At 41.3% G+C, this 22006-nt stretch overlaps 1 protein-coding gene across 2 annotated transcripts in view; it reads left to right on the top strand.

Annotated features, from left to right (window-relative positions):
* Positions 1-22006, top strand: part of LOC113436464 (protocadherin alpha-5-like) — a 203992-nt gene that overhangs the window by 175287 nt on the left and 6699 nt on the right. For both annotated transcript variants that reach the window (XM_087930570.1, XM_087930569.1), the window contains exon 3: positions 1280-1368. In XM_087930570.1, coding sequence (XP_087786696.1) covers positions 1280-1368 — 89 coding nt within the window. The remainder of the gene's footprint in view (positions 1-1279; positions 1369-22006) is intronic.

Raw genomic sequence — 22006 nt, 5'->3', positions numbered from 1 at the left:
GTAAATATTGTAAATATTTATGTAAATATTGAATTTTTTATTTTAAAAAAAGAGCAACTGTTACCCAAAATCAGGCAAAGCAGGCAGGCAGATGGAGTTGCTCACAGAATCATAGATTCACTTAAAGATCTATCCATCTGCAATCTGCTACCTGAGTCTGTCACATAAAATTTGCTTGCAAGCAAACTCATAAAATTTGCTAGCAAGCAAACTCACAAAATTAACACGCAATACACCATGTATGTAAATATTGAATTTTTTTTATAAAAAAAGAGCAACTTTTATCCAAAATCAGGCAAAGCAGGCAGGCGGATTGAGTTGCTCACAGAATCTCAGATTCACTTAGAGATCTATCTATCTGCAATCTGCTACCTGAGTCTGCACTGAATAATAGAAGCTTCAGTCCTAAGGAAGGTTCAGCTCTGCTTTTAGATTAGCTAGAAAGCAAGAAATTCAATGATTTCCTGCTTTCTAGCTAATCTAAATGTCCCGGAACAGCAGAACAGCTGATGGTCTAGGGGGAAAAAAGGAAAAATAGCAATTTAGCAAACAAGTTTGATGGTGCGCATATCAGGTAAGGAGTGAGTGGGTGGGGACGGGAGGGGCCAGCCAGTGGTGCAATTTGCCAGTTCTCCGAACTGGGCAGAATCAGAACAATAGGTTCTATAGAACAGGTCCGACCAGGTAGAATCCCACCCCTGATGCAGGCTAAGTCTCTCCCTCTCTTCATTTTCCAATGAAGCTTTAAAAGGTTGAAATTGTGATTCAGCCTGTTTAATTGAATCACCATTTAGTGTACTTTCAGTCCCAAATTCCTTGAAAGCACTTGGAAGATAATCTGTAATAGCCTTTGAATCTTCCATCTTTTAAATGCTAGAACTGCAACCTAAACTGTCGCTGGTCCTGCACTGAGAAAAATCCTTCCGCTCCACTCCACCTAAAATGAAAATTATTGTACACTCCCCTCCTCTTTTTTATTGCATGCATTTGTCTGGTAATATACAAAAATAATTCTTGTGAGGGGAAATTTCAAAATCAAAGCACCTTTCCTTTTGAAAGATCTGAGTCCCATGAGTCAGAAAAGTTGGTGAGAGAAGAATTCTTGCAAGTGGGGAAATGTGTTCTGAGCTTTGATATTCTTTTAGATGCACTATAACTGAGCCAGAATAAAAGTGGTCAGCTGTTGATTCACAGAGTTATTGAGTACAGATTGGTTATTTATATCAAAAGAAACTGTTTTTCTGAGAAGTATATAATCTAAACTTTGTGATTTATTTAGTGCTGTACACATGGAAGAGACAGGAGGCCTGCGTGTTGGATCTGGAGGACCCGAACAGCAGTGGCCAACAGTATCCAGTGCAACAACAGGTAAGGAAATAACATATATATATATCACACATACGTGCTAATCGTTTCCAGCTCTAGGAAGCAGTACTCATCTCCGTTACAAAGCCAAAGAGCCAGCACTGTCCGAAAACATCTCTGTGGTCATGTGGCTGGCATGACTAAACTCTGAAGGTGCATGGAACGCTGTTACCTTCCCACCAAAATGGTCCCTATTTTTCTGCTTGCATTTTACATGCTTTCAAACTGCTAGGTTGGCAGAAACTGGGACAAGTAACGGGACTTCACTCCATTACATGGTGCTAGGGATTCGACCTGTCAAACGGCTGACCTTTCTGATTGACAAGCTCAGCGTCTTAGCTACTGAGCCACCATGTCCCTCATATATATATGGAACTGATTTGAAAAGCATGTACTTGACTTCTGATGGTGAGGTCACAGGAGTGGAGTGGAGCAGGAGAGCGATCTCTGCAATCCTGTATCCGAATTTTCGTGCTTGGAAGCTGTCAGAGGCATCGTGAAGCTTGGAGAGACATACGACTTAGAAGGGGAAGCCTAGGAGCAGAGTGGAGGAAAGCAACCTCCTGCTGCAACAAGGGAAAGCCCTTTGAATCCGGTGCGAAAGAAACCCAGCATTTATGGCGGGTCCGAAGCTGTGACAACCAGCTGCGATCGGGAAGCAGGAAAGTGGATCAGTGCAAGACATCAGAAGAAGAACAGCAGACTGGGACAGTTTTTGAGAGGTGAGAGAAGAGGGCCCTGTGAAAGACTTTGACAGGGAGTCTCCGGAGAGAGTGAATACAGCGACTAATTGGCAGGGGATAGCAGAGCGAAAGGGAGAGGAGGAAACAGAACAGTTTGACAGCTGAGAGAGAACAACGCAGAAGAAAAGATCGAGACTCTGTGAATAAAAACTTAAAATTTGTATGATTTGGATTGATTACTTGTAGAGCAGAAAAGAGACATTAGAGAGAACAATTGGAACTTTAATGGAGAACTGTAGTTGAACGGAGAGTGGAATCATTTTGATAGAAAGCTGTGACTGTGCAGAAGAAAGGAAAAGAAGAAGGAAGAAAGAAGAAAGCTGAATAATTTCTAAGCATTAAATTCAAAAGTGTATATTGAAAAAAAAATCTAAAGCAATATATGTATATGTATGTATATGTGTGTATATATATATATATATATATATATATATATATATATATATATATATATGTGATTGCTCGCAAGAAGAATTAATTTATGTATCCTATTTCATAGATTGCTACATTTTTTATAACTGCTACACCCTATATATCCTTTATATCTTTCTACAATTTGATACCTCGGATAACAACTAATTAATTAATTGATGTATAACTAATTAATGGCTATATATTGATTCATAGACTTAATTGAACTACAAGAACGTTATAAGATAGAGTATATAAGAAAAGAAACAATCAAACACATATTTATCTATATTTATTGAATTATATATGTTTACTATATAAGCTATTATATTTAGAATTATACTTAATTTATTAAAAGGATTAAATCAGATCAGAAGCTTGGAAGGTTTACAGACTATCATAGATTATAAACAGTAACAATATTTAGTTTTACATTGTTGTATAAATACAAAGTGTGCATAAAATTAAGGAGAAACATTATTGAGTATATTAGACCTTGTAGTGATAAACTGAAGGGATTAGAATAAGATAAAAGGGAAGAGATAAACATAGAAAACGCAGAAGGGAATTGATACAATGGAAGATAATATTGAAAGACTTTCTTAAGAAAATAGGTAGATTTGGGAAGCCTAAGATGTCCACCACAACAACTACTGCTAAGATTGGGAAGAAAACAACATCCAACCCAACATCAACAATAACATCACCAGCAGGACAATGTTTGATAGAGGGCATGCTGAATCCTGAGAAGGCGAGTCAGGTATCAAATATGCAAACAATTCAACATTAACATTAACAATACAAGAAACGATGGTGAGAAATCACGCAGACTTTAAAACTGAAATGGGGGAGATGAAAGGTAAAATATGGAAACTAGACGAGAAGATAAGTACAATCCAACAAACAGTAGTAAAGACGGAACATAAAATGAAAGCAGTGGAGGCAAAGGTCGAACAAACAGATAAGAAAGTAGAATCAATAGAACAGAAATTAATGGGAGAGAACAGGAAATTAGAAGAGGCAATTGTATATTTGGAGATGGAAAAGGTTGATTTCTTCCTCAGATTTCAGAATGTAACAGAAGAAAGGGGGGAGGACTTGCCCAAATTAATGGCAAATCTCATAGCAGAAGCGTTACAAAAAGAGGGCCAAGAGGTTTGAAGGGAAATCGACGTATATAGAATATATACCAACTATACAAGACGTTTTAGACTTCCAAGAGAGGTTAATATACGATTCTCAAAGAAACAACTGAGAGATGAGATATACAAAGTGACAAGAGGCTGATATTTAAGGGAACAGAAATTGTAACGTTGAAACAAATTCCAAAAAGAATAAGGCAACATAGAAAGAAATACAGATTCCTGGCTGCCCAACTGAATAAGAATAACATCCTGTTCAAATGGCTCATCCCAGAAGGAATGTTAATATCATGGCAGGATAAAAAAATTAAAATAGACAGTATAGAAAAATCGAGGGAATTCTTTGAACTGTATGTGGTATCAGGAGAAGACCAGAACAGCAAAGAGGAAGTGGAAAGTAGGAGCCAAGAAGAAGATCGGGTAGAGGAAAGAGAAACAGAACAAGAGGAAAGAGAGGAGGAAGAAGTGGAAAGAGAAGGCATAAGAACGAGATACCAAACGAGAGCAAATAAGCTTCAACAAGAAACAACTACAGAGTAAGATGGCGGAAGGAATCAAATTGATTTCCATTAACATCAATGGTTTAAATTCACAAATTAAGAGGAAAAAAATGATAATTAAACTATAGAAACTGAACTTAGATATTATATGCCTTCAAGAAACATATATCCAGAAACATCAAAGTAAACTGTTAGAAGCACCAATTTAAGAGATTTATACGTATCTCTAGCCTAACAAAAAAAGAGGGGGATAGCAATATACATTAGGAAACATTTACAAGCAAAACAGGTATATGCAGATGAGGAGGGCAGGATTTTGATGTTAGAAGTTTATATAAATTATAAGAAAATGTTATTGCGCCGAATGAGAAACAAGAAAAATTTTATACCAAACTATACAGAAAATTAGTAGAACAGGAATATGAGTACATATGCCTGCTAAGTGATTTCAATGCAATAGCAAATTTAGGAAAAGATTATAATAATGGAAATCCAAGGAAAAAAAGGAAAAGGAAAACATTACCAAAAGTATTCTGTCAAATGGCGGAAGAATTAGGATTAAAGGATATATAGCGAGAAAGAAATCCAGACAAAAAACAGTATACTTACTATTCAGCACCACACACATCATGGTCAAGATTGGATATGTTATGGACAAATGGGGAAATGGAACGTAATATAAAAGAAATAGAAATTGAATCTAACACATGGGTGGACCATAATCTCATTAAAATAATTTGGAAAGGATTGAAAAAAAAACAAACAGAAGATGGATGCTAAACAAGGAGATCCTAAAAGAAAAAGAATGTGTTAAGATGATGGGAAAAGAATTGGAGTTCTTTCTGAAGGAAAACAAAAAACCACAAACATCAATTCCAAACCTACAGGACACGACTAAAGCATATATCAGGGGCCTAGCAATTTCATATAATAGATATAAGGGGAGAAAAGGAGAACAACACCACATAATAAGACAGCAAATACGGAGAGAATAATGATTAGACATAAATTGAATATGTTAGCAAAAGATGATTGGTTACAGGACATGAAAAAGATAAAACAGAATTATTTTGAACACTCGAACAAGCTGTGGAGGTGGCTAGCCTATAGACTTAAGAAAGAATAAGAAAAAAGAGCAATTCAACAATTGAAAGATGCTGATGGTACCCTACAACAACAAACTGAAAAGAAAAAACATATTGTTAAAAGTTTTTTTTTTGAGGAATTATCTAGTAGGGAAGACATACCAGAGGGAAATATCCAACATTACTTAGAAGGAAAAGAACTACCTGTGATCCTGGAAGAGGATAAAGAAGAGATAAACAGGGAAATAACATTAAGAGGCAAGGGAAATAACTGCAAGGGGCAATCCTGAAACAGAAAAACAATAAGACACCGGGAATGGATGGTCTCCCAGGGGAACTGTATAAAATGCTCCAAGAAAAATTAGAGATGCAATTATTATAACTCTATAATGAGGTACTGATAACAGCAAAATTACCTAAGTCATGGTGGGAGACATACATAACATTGATCCCAAAAGAAGATTCGGATCATCAATTAATTCAAAATTATAGGCCCATATCTTTTTTAAATGTTGATTATAAAATATTTATGTCCATAATGGCAGAAAGATTGAAAAAAACTCTTAATAAGATCATAGCAACCAAAACAGATTCTTACCGAATAGACAAATTAAAAATAATACCAGAATGGTATTGGATATAATAGAATATTATGAAGCAAACCCAGGAAAACAATTGGCAATGGTCTTCCTTGATGTACAAAAGGCATTTGACAATGTTAATTGGCAGTTCATAATACAACAATTAAAAAGCATGCAATTTAGCAATAAATTTATTAAATTGATTTCAACAATTTATACGGCACAGACGGCCAGTGTAATAATGAACGGTGACAGAACGGAAACATTCAAGATCAACAAGGGAGTAAGGCAGGGGTGCCCACTGTCACCCTTCTCTTTATTCTTACATTAGAAAACTTATTGGAAAACGTTGGGAAAAATGTAGAAATCAAAGGGGCTTTAATTAAAAAGGAGCATTATAAGGTACAGGCATTTGCTGGTGATATAGTATTTATATGGGAAGATCCAGAGAATACGGGAGTAAAATTAATAAAGGAAATAGAGGAATTTGGCAAGGTTGCAGCCTTAAGATTAATAAAAACAAAACATAATTATTGACTAAAAATTTAAAAGATAAGCAAAAAAAGAATTAGAAGGAAAATTGGGAATGCAAAGTGTGAAAAAGGTAAAATATTTAGGCATTTGGTTAACAGCAAGATGCTCTTCAATCAAAAAAGATAACTATGACAAATTAATAATACAAATCAAAAAAGAATTGGAAATGTGGGGGAAACTACAGCTATCACTACTGGGGAAAATTGTGGCAATTAAAATGTCTACCCTACCAAAAATGCTGTATCTTTTTCAAACTGTACCAATAAGATTGGATAAAACCTTTTTTAGAGAATTAGATCGAATAATAAGTAAATTGGTTTGGGATGGGGAAAAAGCTAGAATAAAAATGAAATTGTTACAGGACAAAAGAGAAAGGGGTGGCTTTGGACTCCCTGACTGGGAAATGCATTATCAGGCTGCGGCTATGGTATGGATTAAAGATTGGATCAACCTGGAAAATAGAAGACTATTGTCAATAGAGGGTCACGACTTGCAGAGAGGGTGGCATAGTTTCCTATGGGATGGGAAATGTAAAGAGCGTGCATATTTTCAGAGACACATGATTAGAGATTCATTATTCAGACATGGAATAAGATTAAAAAGAATCATTATACTAAAATACCGAACTGGCTGTCAACTATGGAAGCACAAATCTACCCAAATGCAATGGATCTGGGAAAAAAGAGGAATTACAAAGACCTATTAGGCACACAACAAAGATTAAAAACGAGAGAAGAATTACAGCAACAAAATATAAAGATAGATTGGTGGCCATACATGCAAATCCAGGAGAGATATCAGAAGGACAAAGAACAATTTGGTTTCTGCATGGAAAAGCATAAATTAGATAAAATTCTACAAAAATGGAAAAGAAAATGATTTCAAGAATATATAACTTTCTACTAGATTTTAAAATGGAAGAGGAGGTGGTCAAAGAGACGATGGTGGTATGGGCGAAAAATGTTGGCCACAATATAGACCTGGAAAATTGGGAGAGAATGTGGGGATCAAATTACAAACCAATTACATCAATAGCATACAAGGAAAATCAATACAAAATGTTCTACAGATGGCACCATCCTCTCGCTAGATTGGCAAAAATGTTTAACTCAGACCCAAATTGTTGGAAATGTGGAAAAGAAAAAGGCACTTATTTTCATACCTGGTGGACATGCCAGGAAGTGAAAAAATATTGCAATACAATTAGACAATGGATAGAAGAAATCACGAATCAGAAAACTGAATTTAATCCGGAAACTTTTTTATTAGGTATAATAACACAAAAATGCAATAAAACAGATAGATATATTATGTTACATATATTAACAGCTGCAAGGATTTCGTACGCACAACTCTGGAAGGAACAAAGAGTTCCACCGGAAGGCATGGTTATAAAAAAAGTAATAGATTGTATAGAGATGGACAGGCGAACGAAGAAAATAAAAGACAGAGAAGATTCAATTTATTATAGGGCTTGGGATGCCTGGTATGAGTGGTTTAGAAATAAAAAGAAAATAAAATGGCAATTAGGAAAAGGAGGGAATATGTAAATATATAAATATGTAAATTTACCATGGAGAAGGTTGAGATGTAATGATAAAAGATATTGATTTATAGTAAGAATATGATGTAATGGTAAAGGAATAAGTAAATACAGTACATATACTGAAAAATGTGAGGAGATGCAAAAGATGTCTTGATGTTGATAACAAAGTATAAGGTTTTATTTTATGTTTTTAAATTTGGAAACTTAATAAAATTTATTTAAAAAAGAAAAAGAAAAGCGTGCACTTGTTTGTCCATAAATGAATAACTACAGCTAGTCCTCGACTTACAACCACAGTTGAGCCCAACATATCTGTTGCTAGGCAAGACAGCTATTAAGTGAGCTTTGCCCCATTTTACGATCTTTCTTGACACAGTTGTTAAGTGAATCACTTCACTTGTTAAGTTAGTAATATGGTTATTAAATTAATCTGACTTCCCATTGACTTTGCTTGTAGGAAGATTGAAAAAGGTGATCACATGACCCCAGGACACTGCAACTGTCAAAACATCTGAATTTGGTCATGTTATCATGGGTCGTTACAAGGGTCGTAAGTGTGAAGATGGTCATGTCACTTTTTCCATGCCACTGTAACTTTGAACAGTTGTGAATGGTAATGAATGGTTGTAATGTAAGGAACACAGGGTAGGAGATAATAGGTAGCAGATACTGACTGAATGAAGTCTAACAATCTTATTAGGTGATAATTTGGGGAGGTTCAGGGCAGGAATTTTGGCTTGACGGAAACATTTTTATGGTTGGTAAACGTATCTTGATTGGAGACCCCCTTCCTAAATATACTATAATGAGAAATTAGCATTCCATTTCTTAAATGTGAAAAAGAATAAATTATTTTGTGAAAGGACCCAAAATAATACATTACAAATAATTGTAATTTGGTTTGGATGAAACAGAAATATTTTCTTGTTTTATTAACTCAGATGGAAACATTTCCCTCATCTTAGAAAAGATTTAAAGGCAAGGGAATGTGATGTTACCACTGAAATATAACTTACTTTGTTTCAAATAACTACAAGGCAATTTAAACATTATTAACCTAAACTCATTTTAGAGCATTAGAATCTACATATATTGTTTAGCTATCATTATTCTTAATCTCTAGTCATCTCTAGTTGAAGGTAGGAGTTGGAATCCAGTCACATGGTCATTAGTTTCCCATTGACATTTCACAATTTTTGGAGGTAATGCAAATTTAGATGTGTAGTTCATACCCTACAACAAACAAAATAGCTTTAATAGGTTATTATGCTGATAATACCAGAATGAAATTAAACAAACAAATCTGAAGTTATTCACGTAGTTTAAAAAGAATATTTAATGTTCATGTATAGCATGGAGGATAGCTAGTTTGGATGTAGCATCTATGAAAAAGATATGGAAATGTAGTTGTAAAATGTAGTTGAAATTAGGTGTAAGTATAATTTCCAAATCATGGAAAATATTATTACTATTTTATTTTGCTTTGGTCATGTACTACTGGAAGTAGTGTATATAGTACTGGAGCCAGTGGTGGTATTCAAAATATTTTACTTCCGGTTCTGTGGGCGTGGGTTGTTTGGTGGGTGTTGCTTGGTGGTCATGTGACTGGGTGGGTGTGGCCAACTTGGCAAGGTGGTGCAGCACCTTGCTGCGAGTGACGTCGAGTTAGCCACACCTACTAAGTCACATGACTGATGCTGCAGAGACAGAGTGATTTCCTACATACCTTTTGCCCCCCTTGGGCTGACAAAAGAAAGCCCAACTAAAGTTTATGACTGCCTGCCGAGTCTGCCTGCCAAATGGGTTTTGTTTTGGGGTGGTTTTTGTTTTGTTTTTTGCCAGAAGCCCCTCAGAGATAAATTTGCACTGCCAAATCTTACTGTACCTGCAGTGCTGCCTGTTGCTGCTGCGGGTGCTGCTGCGGCGATCTGTCTTCCCAAGTAAAGAATTGCACAGGCTCAGGGCGAACTGTGAGGAGCAAGAGGGGAAGCCAGGGTGCTTGCCTCATAGCAGTCAACTTCGCTCTCTCTCGTAGGCGCTCCCAGCATGCACAAGGAGAGTGAAGGGAGGCAGACACTGCACAGATGTGTTTTAAAAGTCAGAGAACTTTGCCCAAGACTTCTTGTGAATTCAAGGGCTGCACCTCGCCCAATGATGAGTTGGCGGCAATCTAATGAAATGTCTTCCAGCTCTTAAAGATCAACTTTAAGAGCGCCCCCATAGAAGAAGCCGAGAAGGAGAGCAAAAGTAGCGGCAGCAGGGGCGATGGGTGTGTGATGGGTCCCTCCACAGTCCCCTCCCGGGTGACAGCCAGGGCTTTGGCACCTCCTCTTTTCCTCAGAGGCATGATGTCTGCCTCCCTTCACACTCCTTGTGGAGGGACACACATCTCGTCACCCCCACCACCACTATGTTTGCTCTTGGTTCTCAGCTTCTTCCATGGGGGTGCTCTTAAAGTTGACCTTTAACTGGTCCCAGAACATCTGCCCACTTGCATGGCACCCGCCCTCCCGGAGCGTGCTTTCTTCCTTCTCCTGGCGGACGCACCTCTTCCAGCCCAGCCCGACCAATGAGCAGGTGACTACATGTCCCAGGGCTTCTTGCCCCCCCTGTTGCGAGATGTCTGCAGCTGCTGCTTGCTTTTTTCAGTGCAGCTGCAATCCAGCAGCCACACCAAAAAAAGCACGTCTTGTTCTATTTGCTGGGCCTGGCAAGTCCAAGAAGCTGGAGCATAGAACAGGGCTGTGCCAGACCATTGGAGAAGCAGAGCGAAGCCGGAGATCAGTAGCTGCCTCTTTTGCAGCACAGAAATCCTTTCCAAATCAGCCGGCTGATCTTCTTTTTCTCTGCCTGTTTGTTTTGTATGGCTGAGGAGGAGGAGATCAGCTGGCCAAAGGGGCGGCTGCTGGAGGTGACTATTTTTCAGTCTCCAGTCACCTTTTAAGCACAGAAATACTCCCCGAATCTCCTCGGCCATACAGAACAAATAGGCAAAGAAGGAGACGACCAGCCAGCCAATTTGGGGAGGCTTCTTGCACTGCGAAAGAGGCAGCTACTAATCTCCGGCTTCGCTCCACTTCTCCAACAGTCCGGCACTGGACTTGCTGGGCCCTGCACATAGATTGGGCGTGCTTTTTTCTGTGCGGCTGCTGGACTGCAGACAAGCATCTCACAATAAGGGGGCTGAGAAGCCCCGAGATACCTGCCCACCCACCTGCTGGCTGGGCCGGGTCGGGCCGGGCTGGAAGAGGCGCGTCCGCCGGGAAAAGGAAGAAAACATGCTCCGGGAGGGCAGACAGGTGGGCGGATGTCCCAGGACTGCTGCACATGTGCATTGCAGTACGCATGTGCAGCAGCCCTGGGACATCCACCCGAGCTGCACCATGGCTGCCACATGGTAGGGAAAGCTAGGAGAGCAACTGGGGCAAGTGAGCGACCAGGTGACCAGGTTAGGGGTGTGGCCAGCCAGGGGTCGCCACCGGTTCAGCAACCCATGCCAAATTACCTCTTCCAGTTCGCTTGAACCGGTGGAAACCGGAGAATACTACCTCTGACTGGAGCTCACATTTTAAGGGGGATTCATACAAACTGAAACAAGAGAACCAGTTTGGTGTAGTGATTAAGGCATCAGGCTAGGAAACTGTGAGTTCTAGGCCTCTTTTAAGCATGAAAGCTAGCTGAGTGAGTTTGGGCAACTTCCTCTCTCTCAGTCCATGATGTCAAGCTTGGGCAGTTGGTCAATTCCTATCACAACCAATAGATCAACACTTAGTTGATCTGAAAAAAAACAGAACTTGCATTTGTCAAAAATTGCTACCGTGTTTCTCCAACAATATGGCCCCCCATAGGAAGGCCCAGCATGTTTTCTAGGCATGAGGTAAAATTAAGCCCCTCCCCCCAAATTTAGGCCTATTTAAAACAAGTGAAATGGGGAGGAAGGGTGGGGGGGACTTGCTGTTAGGAGCAGCCCGTGGGCAGCCACACCTCGCCACCAGCCGCATCTAACGGCCGATCATGGCAGTGCATGGAGAGATCTTTACCTGACAAGCGCCTTTCCTGTAGACCCAGGTATGGTGCTGGCTGCAGGCCAGGTCAGCGGGTGGGTGGCGGCAGAGTGGATGTCGGCCTCAGTAGCAGTGGGGCACTTTACACTGCTGCCACTTCCTCCGTCACTTTCCCTTCTACCCTTGCCACCACTTATGCCGCATTCGGATTGCTGCCATTGGGCAAGACACAAAGGCTGGAGTCCCTGCTGGACATCGCAGCATGGTAGTAGTGGAGAAGTGGCCCTTCCAGCGGATGGAGGAATGGTTCAAGAGCATTCTTCCACCGGCAGCATTTCAGCTGCTTCTTGGGAGAGGGAGCCACCTCCGTAGCTTCCATGGTTCTTGCTGGCAGTGGCGCCTCTCTCGCCAGCGCCGTCTCCAACAACAGCAGCGGCGGGGGACAGCCCCTGCTGCTGATGAGAACCACCTGTCCTCCCACAGGGGCATCGCTTTGTTTGATGGAGGCTTAGGAACCCCTTAGAATGAATGAATGAATGAATGAATGAATGAATGAATGACCAGGAGAATCCTCTGGGAAGCTTGGCAGGGAAAGAAGGAGGGAGAGAGTAAGAGAGGGAAGAGTGTCTTTGGGATTTGCCAGGAGAAATCCAGGAGGTGGGAAATGCATTTAGAGATGAAAGTGGGGAGTGCATTTAAGGGGGTGCTAAGGATCTATAGGATGATTCCCTTTCTCTTATGTTTGGATTGGAAAGTTTGCCTCTGCTCAAAGGGCAAAATGGATAGATTGTTCCCTTTTTAAAACTACCGAGGGGAGGGGAGGAAGCTGCCCGTCCAGGCTATATTCTTAGGGAACTGATGGAGGGAATGAGAGTAAAGAAAACTTAAAGAGAGGGAAAAGGTCCACGGGGGTGGGGTTTGGGTGGCTGGAGCAAGAGGAGAGTGCCTGACCATACAGGGGACGAGACCATGATCCAAAGCTCTGGGGCAGGGAAGCAAAGCGAGGCATGGTGGGGGAAAAAAATGATGGCATCACTCTCCTGCCACCACTTCCACCCACCGAAGCCCAAATGATTCCCTGACTTGCAGGACATTATTGACGCAGCTGCCATCAAGCAAAGCAATGCCCCTGCGGGAGGGCAGATGGTTCTCGTCGGCAGCGGGGTCTGTCCTGCCATTGCTGCTGCTGTTGGAGACAGTGGTTGCGAGAGAGGCATCACTGCCAGCAGGAACTGTGGAAGCTACAGAAGTGGCTCCCCCTCCCAAGAAGCAGCTGAAATGCTGCCAGCGGAGGAATACATTTGAACCATTCCTCCACCTGCTGGAAGGGTCACTTCCCCACTACCGCCATGCCATGATGTCCAGCAGGGACTCCAGCCTCTGCGTCTTGCCCAATGGCAGCAGTCCAAACGTGGCATAAGCCGCGGCGAGGGAAGAAGGGAAAGCGAAGGCGGCAGAGGAAGCGGAAGTGGTGGCCAACAAAGGTCCTATGACGCAAAGTGCCCTGCCGCTGCTGAGACTGACATGCACACTGCTGCCGCCCGCCCACTGACCTGGCCCACAGCCAGCACCATACCCGGGTCTGCAGCAAAGGCACTTGGCAGGGGTAGGGAGCCCTCCACGCTCCACCATAATCGGCCATTAGGAGTGGCTGGTAGCGAGGCTTGGCTGCCTGCCGGGCGTTCTAGGAGAGGGTGCACATGGGGCTGGGGTGGGGGAAATTAAGTCACCCCTGAAAAGATGGCCTAGCCGTTTTTTCAAGGGTCAAAAGAAAATAAGGCCCAGCCTTATTTTCTGAGAAACATGGTAGGAAGAAAAAAGGTGCAAAGAACAGCAAATTGTAAAACTGGATCCAGCTATATTGGTGAGTCTTTATGTTTAGTATTAAAAAGCAGCTGGAATATGGTAGCACTCTGCCTGCACCTTAGCTCAGAAAAGGCAGAATTTGGAAAAGGGGTTTTTAAATTACAAGAAGACAGATTCCAGTTGAATGTTAGGATAAATTTCTTCTCCAGTAATAGTAGTTTGATAATACAATTGATTACCCAGGGAAATCTTGGATGTATTAAATCATTAAATGTTGGCTGTATCAAAGGATGTATTAAAGCTAGATTTTAATTTGGATTCTTGCAGTGGGCAGGAAATGGGCCTAGTGAGGCACTTCCAACTTGATTCTGTATTGATGAAGAAGAGGTCACAGCTAAATACAAATACAGGTAGCCCTTGACTTATGGCCAGTCACTTAGCAACTGTTCAAGTTACAACAGACTGCTCAAAAGTTATTTACAACCCAGTTTCGTACCTCTTTCTGACAGTAAAAATATAGTAATACATTTAAATTGCTAATCACTTTTTGTTCTTTGAAGGTAGATTTCATTTCATAAATGGCAGGAATCTCTTCAATATGTAGATCATAGTCAGAGGTAGCTTTAATCAATCCCAATATTATACCTTTGGAATGTTATTCCTTTTATTATTCTGCAGTCCAGAGCAGGGGTTGACAACCTTTTGGATTTCAGGGACCACTAAACTCATAATTTTAAATTCTGCAGACGAGAGAACCTGGGAAAATCCCCCCAAAAGGCTGCAGGAAAACACCCCACCCTTTTTTCCTATCAATTGATCATTTTTTATTTGGCATCTCATGATACTGTCTCCAGCTCCATTCTCAGGGAGGGAGGGAGGGAGAGAGACAGAGAGACAGAGAGACTGACTTTTGGCTTCGTGCAAGGAAAGCAATAGAAGTCTTTCTTTCTCCCTCCCTCCAAATTCCAGAAATGAGTCTGTGAGATTTGTCATGCCGGTGCAGCCTCTTGGAGCAGGATGCCTTGCAGGGTCCCAAAGATTCATTTCTGGCAGAGTTTGGGGGAGAGAAAGAAAGACTTTTGCTACTTTCCTTGCGTGCAGCCAAAAGCAGAAGAAAGAAGCAGAAAGAAGCAGCCTGGTGGCCAGGTGGGGCAAGTGGGGCAAGTTCCCCCCTCTGCCCTTTCCCCCCTCTCCTCACTACCTCATGTTGTTCGCAGTGCAAGGGATGCAAGCCTTGTGCTCCCGTGGGCCATGTGGGTGGCGCAGCCTTGTGTTCCCACGCAGTCTGGATTAATTGCTTTGGGGGGTGCTTTGGGGTTGACATTTCTCTGCGGACTATCAAAATTTTCTTGCGGAGCACCAGTGGTCTCCAGCCTACTGGTTGGTGACCACTAATCCAGAGGTGGTCCCCGAGAAAATTTTGGTGGTCCGCAGTGCACCCAGGTGGAGGAGCTGCTCCAGGATGACCAATGGGTCAGTCCTGTGACTAAAGTTCTGAAATATGGTACCGGCCAGGCAGCTAGTGGTGGGGCTGGAAATCTCCGCTGTAGAGGATGGTATGTACAACTTGCAACTTTGCAGGTGGTGCAATGTGCAAGGAGTAGCAAAGCCTTCACCAGCCGGAATGAGGTAAAAGTGCTGTTGTGGCAAGGGGGAGCGGTGGTGCAGGTGGCCCGAAGCAATGGGTGTCAGCAACCCGCAGCTCTTTCGTCCCCCTACTGTGGCTTCCTGTCAGCTGAACCCACCTCTCCTCTTCCCTCCCAATCACTCCTCACTAGGCCTGAGAAGGTAAGGGTGGAGGATGAAGATTCACTCCATATTCCAGAGTGGCAGTAAAATGCCGCTGTACTCGCTTCATCTCTTGCTGGGTTTCTCAGGTGTTTCTTCCAGCCCTTTTTGGTGCTGCGCTCACCTTGGTTGCTCAGGGAGACACATGATTTCCTCTCCGGCCATTTCTCTTCATTGCTGCTGTTGCCACTTCCATGCCCTGCCCACTGCTCTTGCAGCTTCTTGCGTAGCACAGTTAAATTTAGCACACTTCTCAATGGTGGAGACAGCAACCTCTCCTCCTCCTGGAGCCCATTATGATGCAGAGCATCGGCCACAGCTGGGTCGGGCGAGTGTCTCAGCATGGAAAGCAGTTTGTGCATCTCCCTGAGTGACCAAGGTGTGCCCAGCACCAACAAAGGGTGGAGAATCACCCGCGAGACCCAGAGAGCGCTGGAGAATCAGAATAAGAGAGAGATGAGAGAGAGAGACAGAGGCAGAGGCAGAAAGAGAGAGAGACAGAGAGAGACAGATAAAGAGAGTGATGCAGAGAGAGAGAGAGAGAGACAGAGACAGAGAGACAGAAAGAAATACTTTTTCCCATAGAAAAGAAAACACTGGGAGCCACAAAACCTGGGTAGGCCTGGCTGTGGGTAGTGGTCATGTAACTGGGTGAGAGAGAGTGACATCGAATTGGCCACTCCCACCCAGGTTTTATGGCTCCCGGAGTTTTGTTTTCTGTGGGAAATGGGTCCAAATGGCTCTTTGAGTGTTTAAGGTTGCAGAAAAAGGCAGCCAAGCTGCCTGAAGGACCCCATCTTGAAACTGGGAGTCCAGGCACTTCATCTAGCAGTGCGCTGGATTCATATTAGTGGTCCGCAGGATTTAAAATTATGAATTTAGTGGTCCCTGAGGTCCAAAAGGTTGGTGACCCCTGCTTTAGTCCACATGATGCTATTCACTTTCATTCCTTACCCACTTGCAAGCAGTTCCTCTTCTTCAACAACTCCTCCTTATCCATTGCTGGTGCAGCTGGAGCAATCTGAATGTAATAATTCCGAATTCTTTTCTTCCACTGTTTATGTTTTATATTAATTGCCCCCAAGAAATTATTTCAATATTCAGATTTAACTTTGACAGTATATTCAGGAAGTAAAATAATTTCTCCTTATGAATATTATTTTTTATTTATGAAATATGTATGTTGCTCAATTCAGAATCCCAATGATTATTATTTATTGAAATAGAAGCATCACATGGATGGTCTTTCGTGAGGACAGTGAAAACCTAACTGATGGCAGGCTTTAACCTTTGGCATCCTTGCCATGAAAGCTGACCCAGATGGCTTACAGAGGAGAAATTCCCTGTAATCCCATAAGCAGCTATATGACCTCAGGGCACCTGTCACTCCTGCAAGAGGACTTGAGATCACAAGAGAGAAGAAAGTACCTGCTTAACAAAAGGCTCGTATTTTTAGGAAGGCTGGGTGAATAGATTGCAGTGTAATATATTTAGCTTCTTTTCTGTCAATTGCAATGTTTATTATTATTATTATTTATATGCAACTAGTTTTTATAAATAATTTAATCCAGAAAAGGCTTAGAAAAAAATCAGACTATTTTTAATATTGCAGAGAAAGTCATTCACTGATTTGCATTTTGCCCATGTACTACACACACACACACACATGCACACACATTTTTCGGCTATGTTTGTGCTCTGTAAGCTTTTCAGAATTAATGCAGGCAATATATGACTTCTCTGTAACAATAAATATTCATCATATCAGCCAGAGGGAAAAACAGCAGCCAGCATAACATAAAAAAATAGGAAAATCAGCTTCTTGCAATTTCCTGCCAGCTCGCCTTTTCCTCTGTGATTTAAAATTTTTATATTGGCATATATTCAAATGGTCGTGGTTTAAGTTTAACCTAATATAATTCTAGATGTAGTTTGTTAAGAAGGTGATAGCCTCTTGGAGCTATATCAACAATATAAGAGACAGAGAAGGGAATACGATGTAATGACTTGAAAAATGACGTAGAGACATGAAATAGCTGGCATCCTTGAACTAATGAACTAAATATATCTGTTTGGAATGGTAGTTACATGGTTCCTGAGTCTTTCAGATTTTGGAATGCTCAATTTTTCAACAGAGGGATCTGAAGCAGAATTTCTGTACTACACTCTCATCTTATTTAGGAAATAACAGACTGTGGATTCAGGATTGTGCAGAGATAACAAGTGTATGCCCTATTCCACCCCAAGAGACAGATTCAGGAGGGAGGGAGAACAGTGGAAGAAAAATCTATTTCTGGCATTGCTCCCACAACCCTGCAATGCTTGATGCTCTGCTCTTTCTTTGATAAGCAGCCATCTTGAGGGTGGGGTTTCCAGGGCTGGGCTGCAAACATTGAGATTACATAGCATAAAGTAGTCACAAAGAGACATAAAGGTCTGTAACTCCTTGCTGCCTATTTTTACCCAATTTGTACGTCTTTCAAAACAGATAATTAACAAGTTACATTTTCACACAGCCTATCTATCCTGCGCTATCTAATCATCTTCTACCCTGTTTTTTTTAAATTCCTTGCCTCTTTCTTCTTTCTTGCCTCACCTTTTCTGCTGATTCTATGAATAAAATAATTAGCTAGAATCTGCCACATAAAAAAAGATTATACTAAAGTAATTATGTTACTGGCAGATAAAAGCAGGAGCAGTGACATGATCTCAGCTATTGTGAGCAAATTCATCAAACCTCCTTGTACGTGGGGATGATCCTGGGAGACCAGGCAAAGAGATGCTGCTTAGGGAATACTCAGATAAGAGAGAGCCTAGTCCACAGCTGCATCATGTCTGGAGCAAAAGGTGATGACAGTGGAAGAATTACACCTTCAGAATTGCAAGATTCTGCTTATGTAGTTTTGCAATAAAGTATAATTAGCTTATCTGGCTGTGTTTCCTGTCTGGTCCACCTACTAAGGCTGACACTCTCTTCTTCTTAAACTATATTGGAGGGAATTTTGCAGCTTGGTCTTCTGAATGGATGTTTATATTCAGTAAGAGAGAAAAATATTAATATTGGTTTTTTTGCATATCATTAATCATATTTTTCAATGGAAAAATATTGAATTAATACAATGAACAGCAAAAGCTGAATATATTATGACATAATTTGAATATTAAAATAAATTCAGAAACACTGGACTCTCTGGAAAGTAATATTAGCAAAAATTAAATGTTATATTAGAAAATAATTTCTGTAGAAATTCATATTGAAACACAAAAAAATACAGTATTTAGTTATAGAGGAATTAGTTACAATTATTCTCTTACAAAAAGAATGCAAACTTTTAAATATTATATCATGTCTTTATAATGATCAGAAAACCATCCTATTTCTTATTAGCACCATCATGTAGTTTTGTGGAAATTCTGCAACACAATTACAGAATTCTGTAGCACCCTCATCAATGGTGGGATTCAAAACTTTTTACTACTGGTTCTTGGTGGGCGTGGCTAGGTGGGCATGGCTATGTGACTGGGTGGGTGTGGCTTTTTTGCTTTTTTTTGCTTTTTTGCAGCCACCCCCCCCACTCCATTTTGGGGCCTTTGGGGCCTCAGGGGAGCCTCCGGGGGGGGCATTTTTGCTCCCAGAAGGCTCCCCTGGGGCTCAGGAAGAAAAAAAAATGGAGCCTGGAGAGGGTGTGTAGCACCCCGCCACTCCATTCTGGGGCCTTCTGAGCCTCAAGGGAGCTTCCTGTGGGGGAATTTTTGTTCCCAGAAGAAAAAAACGGAGCCTGGAGGGGTTGCCACCCCCCACTCCATTTTGTAGCCTTCTGGGCCTCAGGGAAGCCTCCTGGGGGGTGTTTTTGCTCCCAGAAGCCTCCCCTAGGGCTCAGGAAGGCAAAAAATGAAAGGGGGGCTGTGCCCTTCCCCTCCATTTTTTACCTTCCTGGGCCTCAGAGGGAATCCTCCTGGGCGAAGCAGTAAGACAACCTAGGGGAATCCAGGCACAGCTGATCATATGAACATATGATTGTCGGGGGGGGGGGAAGAAATATCTTAAGGGGCGAGCATTGGGTGGGCGGGGCAAGTGAGCCAGTGGCGACCGGGCAGGGGCCATGGCCAGCCAGAACTTACTACCAGTTCAGCAACCCACGCCAAATCCTTGCTACCAGTTCATGAGAACCGGTGTGAACTGGCTGAATATCACCATTGACCCTCATGTAGTTTTGTGGCAGTTCTCTTCCATGCAGCTTCCATGTTTCTTTTTCACATTTCATTCATTCTGTAATGTTTTTTTTCCACACAGGACTTGTATTTCCTCATCCTGCAATCATTCTATTTTTACAGTAGTTTCTTTTTTTTAATTTCTGTGTCCTTTTTAACCCCACAAGACCCACACTTCATACAGCCCAAAAGATTATCTGTCGTACATTCATTCTTTTATTAAAAACAATCAAATGAATCATGTTTTTAGATTCATATCCATTTCATTGTTATTTGTATGTTCAAGTAGACCTATGCTTAAACCACTGTTTGAAATAGATATTCCTTTTTCTAAGCAAATATTTGTCACAAATCATTGATCTCATTCATTTTTGGGTCTCCATTTGGCTCCATTTTTCTGTACTCTCTCATCTTGCTCCATCCCAACCATTTATGTCACTGAGAAGAAACATACAATATGCCAGAATAATGGTATATTCCGACACCTCCCCCCATTCTTATAATCCAGCAAAATAGTATACATGTACATTTTTTTTTAAAATCAGAGGACCATATCACAAAAATTGGAGAAGTATAAACACTAGGGGAAAAGCATGTTTGGATCATAACAGATTAACAGAGTTGGAAAAGACCTTGTAGGTCATCTAGTCCAACCCCCCCGCCAAGCAGGAGACCCCCCTATACCATTTCTGACAAATGTCAGTCCAATCTCTTCTTGAAAACCTCCAGTGATGAAGCTCCCACAACTTCCAAGGCAAGCTGTTCGATTGGTTGATTGTTCTCACTGTCAGAAAATTTATCCTTATTTCTAGGTTGAATCTCTCCTTGATCAGTTTCCATCCATTATTCTTTGTCTGGGCTTTGGATGCCTTGGAAAATAACTTGACCCTTTTCTCTTTGTGGCAGCCCCTCAAATATTGGAACACTGTTATAATGGTCTTTCTCTTCACTAGACTAGCCATGCCCAGTTCCTGTAACCATTCTTCATATGTTTTAGTCTCCAGCCCCCTGATCATCCTCTCTGGACTTGTGCTCTTCTCTCCACTCTTTCTAGAGTCTCAATATCTTTTATCCAAAACTAGATGCAATATTCTAGGTGTGGTCTTACTAAGGCTTTATAGAGTGGTATTAGTACTTCATTTGATCTTGATTGTATCTCTCTATTAATGCAATTTAGGATTGCATTGGCTTTTTTGGCTGCCGCTGCACATTATTAGCTCATATTTAGCTGGTTGTCCACTAAGATTCCAAGATCCCTCTCACAGTTACTGCTATTAAGCTTGGTATCATCCAGTCTATATGTGCACTTTTGGTTTTTCTTGCCTAAGTGCAAGACTTTACTTTTCTCTACATTGAATTCCACTTTGTTAGGTAGGGGATAGTGGTGGGATTCGAATAATTTAACAACCAGTTCTCTGCCCTAATGATCAGCTGGGTAGGCATGGCTGAGCGGTCATGTGATTGGGTGGGCGTGACCAACTCTATGTCACTTACATCGAGGAATGCTTCACCTCTCCTGGACTCTCATGACCATGGGGATGCTGCAATGGTCGTAAGTGTGAAAAACAGTCATAAATCACTTCAGTGCTATTGTAACTTTGAATGGTCACTAAATGAACTGTTGTAAGTCAGGGATTACCTGTACAAAAATATAAAAAGCTTCGTTGCTTGCAAAAAGCTGCCCTAAATACCAATCATTAGATTGGAAATGGGAGAATACACACTGAAGATCAATGATAGCCGCAGCCACCATGGAAACCTAAACCATTATGTCTGAATACCTTCCTTTTCATAAGCAATACCTGCAGGCTGGAGTTACAAACCAGGCAGGGTGCCAGAGCACTTGAGGAATTAAAATAGTTAACATACAATGATAACTATCAGCAGCCAACTCTTGCTCTTGAAACCGTTTAGCAGAGAGGTCATTTAAGCTCTCCATAAAAAGCACACCCAGGAGAAGCAATCCTGAGATCCATTTGCATCACTTAAATATACCAGCTGGTCTCACTCACCTCACAAGATATCCTAAGGAAATCATCCAGGTTTAAGGAAAGATCATATGCCCCGCCCAGAAAGGCAATAAAAAAATCAGTGCCAAGCTTGCATCCTGCCTCTTGGAAGTACATCCCAAAAGGACAGTGCTAGGAACTAGTAAAACAGTGAAGGAAAACCCTTTTCAGGAACAGAGTTTAACATTTTTCCTTCCAAACAAAGCTGAATAAGGAAAATTATCCCATCAATAAACACAGGATTTAAATGTGACCAAGCACAGGATTAAACTTTACCAAA

This window comes from Pseudonaja textilis, chromosome 3 (genome assembly GCF_049901715.1).
Source record: "Pseudonaja textilis isolate UNSWEBS1 chromosome 3, rPseTex1.2, whole genome shotgun sequence".
Classification (NCBI taxonomy): domain Eukaryota; kingdom Metazoa; phylum Chordata; class Lepidosauria; order Squamata; family Elapidae; genus Pseudonaja; species Pseudonaja textilis.
Note: the sequence above shows the minus strand (reverse complement) of the source record. Positions and strands in the feature narration are given on the sequence as shown.